Source organism: Tenrec ecaudatus, chromosome 8, assembly GCF_050624435.1.
Source record: "Tenrec ecaudatus isolate mTenEca1 chromosome 8, mTenEca1.hap1, whole genome shotgun sequence".
Classification (NCBI taxonomy): domain Eukaryota; kingdom Metazoa; phylum Chordata; class Mammalia; order Afrosoricida; family Tenrecidae; genus Tenrec; species Tenrec ecaudatus.
The window spans coordinates 5,030,587-5,033,522 of NC_134537.1; the positions used below are offsets into that span (position 1 = coordinate 5,030,587).

General features: G+C 46.0%; 1 protein-coding gene across 1 annotated transcript; it reads right to left on the reverse strand.

Moving 5' to 3' along the window:
- Positions 1-1,575: 1,575 nt before the first annotated feature.
- On the reverse strand, positions 1,576-1,898 carry LOC142454183 (large ribosomal subunit protein eL37-like). The gene has a single exon (XM_075555561.1). It carries the CDS (start codon positions 1,896-1,898, stop codon positions 1,605-1,607), a length of 294 nt encoding a protein of 97 aa, XP_075411676.1. The 3' UTR covers positions 1,576-1,604.
- Between the last annotated feature and the right edge of the window lie 1,038 nt (positions 1,899-2,936).

The following is a 2,936-nucleotide window of genomic DNA, read 5'->3' on the forward strand; positions in this document are numbered from 1 at the left end:
ACATCATCATTTCCAAAACAGTCTGCTTGAGCCCTTGGTATCAGTTGCTCTTTTTCCCCCTCCCTCCCCTATCCTCCTACCCACGTGAACCCTTGATCATTTATAAATTATGTTTATTTTCTTATTTTACACCATCCGCTGTCTCCCATCACCCACGTTTCTGTTGTTCGTCCCCCTGGCGTGGGAAAGGGTGGGGGTGGGGGGGTTGTACATCGATTGGGGATCTTTTTCTCTCAGAATAGAGTTCACTGTTTTGTCTCTTGCCTCCTATAGCATTCTGTGGGCGTCCTCCTCGCACAGAAGTAGACAAATGGGAGATGTATTAGGTATGTATTGTTGCATAACAAATATCCATCCTAAAATAACGGCTTATAGCAACTGTATGTTACCTTGTCGGATTTCTGAATGCCAGGAACTCAAGAGCAGGGGATATGGGTGGATGCTGGTTCCTAGTCTTCCATACGACTTAAATAAAATGTGAGCCACGGTCACACTTGTTCATGTGAGCATGGACAGACGACTCAGTTCCTCTCAGGATGTTGGCAGAGGCTCTCAGTCCCTCACCACGTGAGCCTCTCCATAGACAGCTCTTACGACGGGACTTCGGATCCTTCCTCACGGTGGGACCTCACGACGGGACTTCTGGCTCCTTCCAGAGTGAGAGCGATCCAAGAAAGAGAAGCAAGCAGAGCCATACATTCACCTATAGTCTGTGGGGATGCACCGTCATTTTTTACATAGCTCCTGGATCACACAGACCAACTCCGACCAATAGGGAAGGGCACTAGGCAAGGGCATGAAGACCAGATGACAGAGATCACTGGGTGGCACCTTGGTGGCTGGCAAGTAGTTGGCCCTCAGTCAATGTCTGAATTGAATGACCTCCTCTGGACCAGATCCCAAAGTACTTAGTGACCAAAGTACCAAAATGAAATCATTTGTCCCGCGGCCATCTTGGTCTTACTAAAGTCATTCCTGGGCAGTAACTGGGACCACCACAGTACCTGGAAGAAGTTCCCATACATCACTTATCCACCCTCTAAATCAAAGGCCCCTATAATCCTTTCAGGAGAAAGATGGGGCTTTCCACTCCTATAAACAATGTCAGTCTCGGAAATTCACAGGGGCAGTTCTACCTTGCCCTACATGGTCCCTATGAGTCAGTATTGACTCAACAGCAATGAATTTGGCAGCTGGCTTTTAGGTTTGTTTGTTTGTTTTGTTTTATGGGTTGTTCTGGGGGTGGTTATCATCTTTTCAGGAATGTAGATGGTCACCAAGTAGGGGAAGTAGAGTGAATGATCTCAGATCATTCTGAAGGTCAGCTGGCCCAGCAGTAGCCTCCCTGCCCCCGGAGGTTTCCCAGGGTGTGATTTAGATGAGGACACTTTCTAGGTGCTGTGGAGTTGCTTACAATGTGGATGAGCCTTCTTCACCTTTCTTCACTAAAGGAAGGTCCATGGGCCAGCGTATAACAACCGACTATATCAAGGTTTCCCTTTACCCTCTTTTGTAATAGAACACTTTCTCATTAAAATCTATTCTTTTTTTTTTTTACATTTTTAATACGAGAACATTTATTGCACAACTAAATGTTGAAATCCTTAAGATGAACTTGACGCTGCAACCGCTGCCCTCTTGGGTTTAGGAGTTGTTCCTTCACGGAATCCATGTCTGAATCTGCGGTAGACAATTTTTAGGTGTCTCATTCGACCAGTACCGGTGGTATTTCGTCTTTTAGCCTTGGCACTCCAGTTATACTTTCTCTTGCGCTTGGCTGGGTAGCCACACTTGCCACAGGTCGACTTCTGGAGATGGTAGGCCTTGGAGCCACAGCGGCAGCACAAGGTGTGCGTCTTATTGCGACGCTTTCCGAAGGGTGACGTTCCCTTCGTCATCTCGCTTCTGAGACCGAGACCAAAGAGACCGGAAGAGAAGGCACTTCCGCTCTTTTACTCTAAGAAGCTTCCGCCCAGGGTAAAATCTATTCTTAAGTACAAAGGGAAACAACAGTTTTACCATCTATTTTTAAAAATCATTTTATTGGGGGCTCATACAACTATTATCACAATCCGTACAAGCATCCATCGTGTCAATTACATTTGTACATTTGTTGCCATCATCATTCTTTGAACATTTTCTTTCTACTTGAGCCCTTGGTATCAGCACCTCATTCCCCCCCCCTTCCCACACCCCTCCCTCACGAACCCTTGACAATTTAAAAATTATTGTTATTTTGTCAAGTTTTACACTGTCCGATGTCTCCCTTCACCCACTTCTCTGTTGTCCATCCCCTAGGGAGGGGGTATATGTAGATCCTTGTAATCAGTTCCCCCTTTCTACCCCACCTTCCCTCCACCCTCCTGGTATGGTCACTCTCAGCACTGGTCCTGAAGGGATCATCTGTCCTGGATTCTCTGTTTTTCCAGGTCCTATCTTTACAAGTGTACATCCTCTGGTCTAGCAAGATTTGTAAGGTAGAATTGGGATCCTGATAGAGGAGGGGAGGAAGCATTTAAGAAGTAGAAGCAAGTTGTATGTTTCATCATTGCTACCCTGCCCCTGACTGGCTTATCTCCTCCCCACGACCCTTCTGTAATGGGATGTCCAGTTGCCTAAAGATGGGCTTTGGGTCTCTACTCCACACTCCTCTTCATTCACAATGATATGATTTTTTGTTCTTTGATGCCTGATACCTGATCTGATCAGCACCTCATGATCACACAGGCTGATGTGCTTCTTTCTTGTGAGTTTTGCTGCTTCTCAGCTAGATGGCTGCTAGTTTATCTTCAAGGCTTTAAGACCCCAGACGCTATATCTTTTGATAGCCGGGCTCCATCATCTTTCTTCACATTTGCTTATGCACCCATTTGTCTTCAGTGATCTTGTGGGAAAGGTGAGCATCATGAAATGCCAGTTTAATAGGACAAAGTGTT

What these genes read in the sequence shown, in the direction of transcription:
- LOC142454183 (XM_075555561.1), bottom strand. Translation starts at nt 1,898, where the DNA reads ATGACGAAGGGAACGTCACCCTTCGGAAAGCGTCGCAATAAGACGCAC.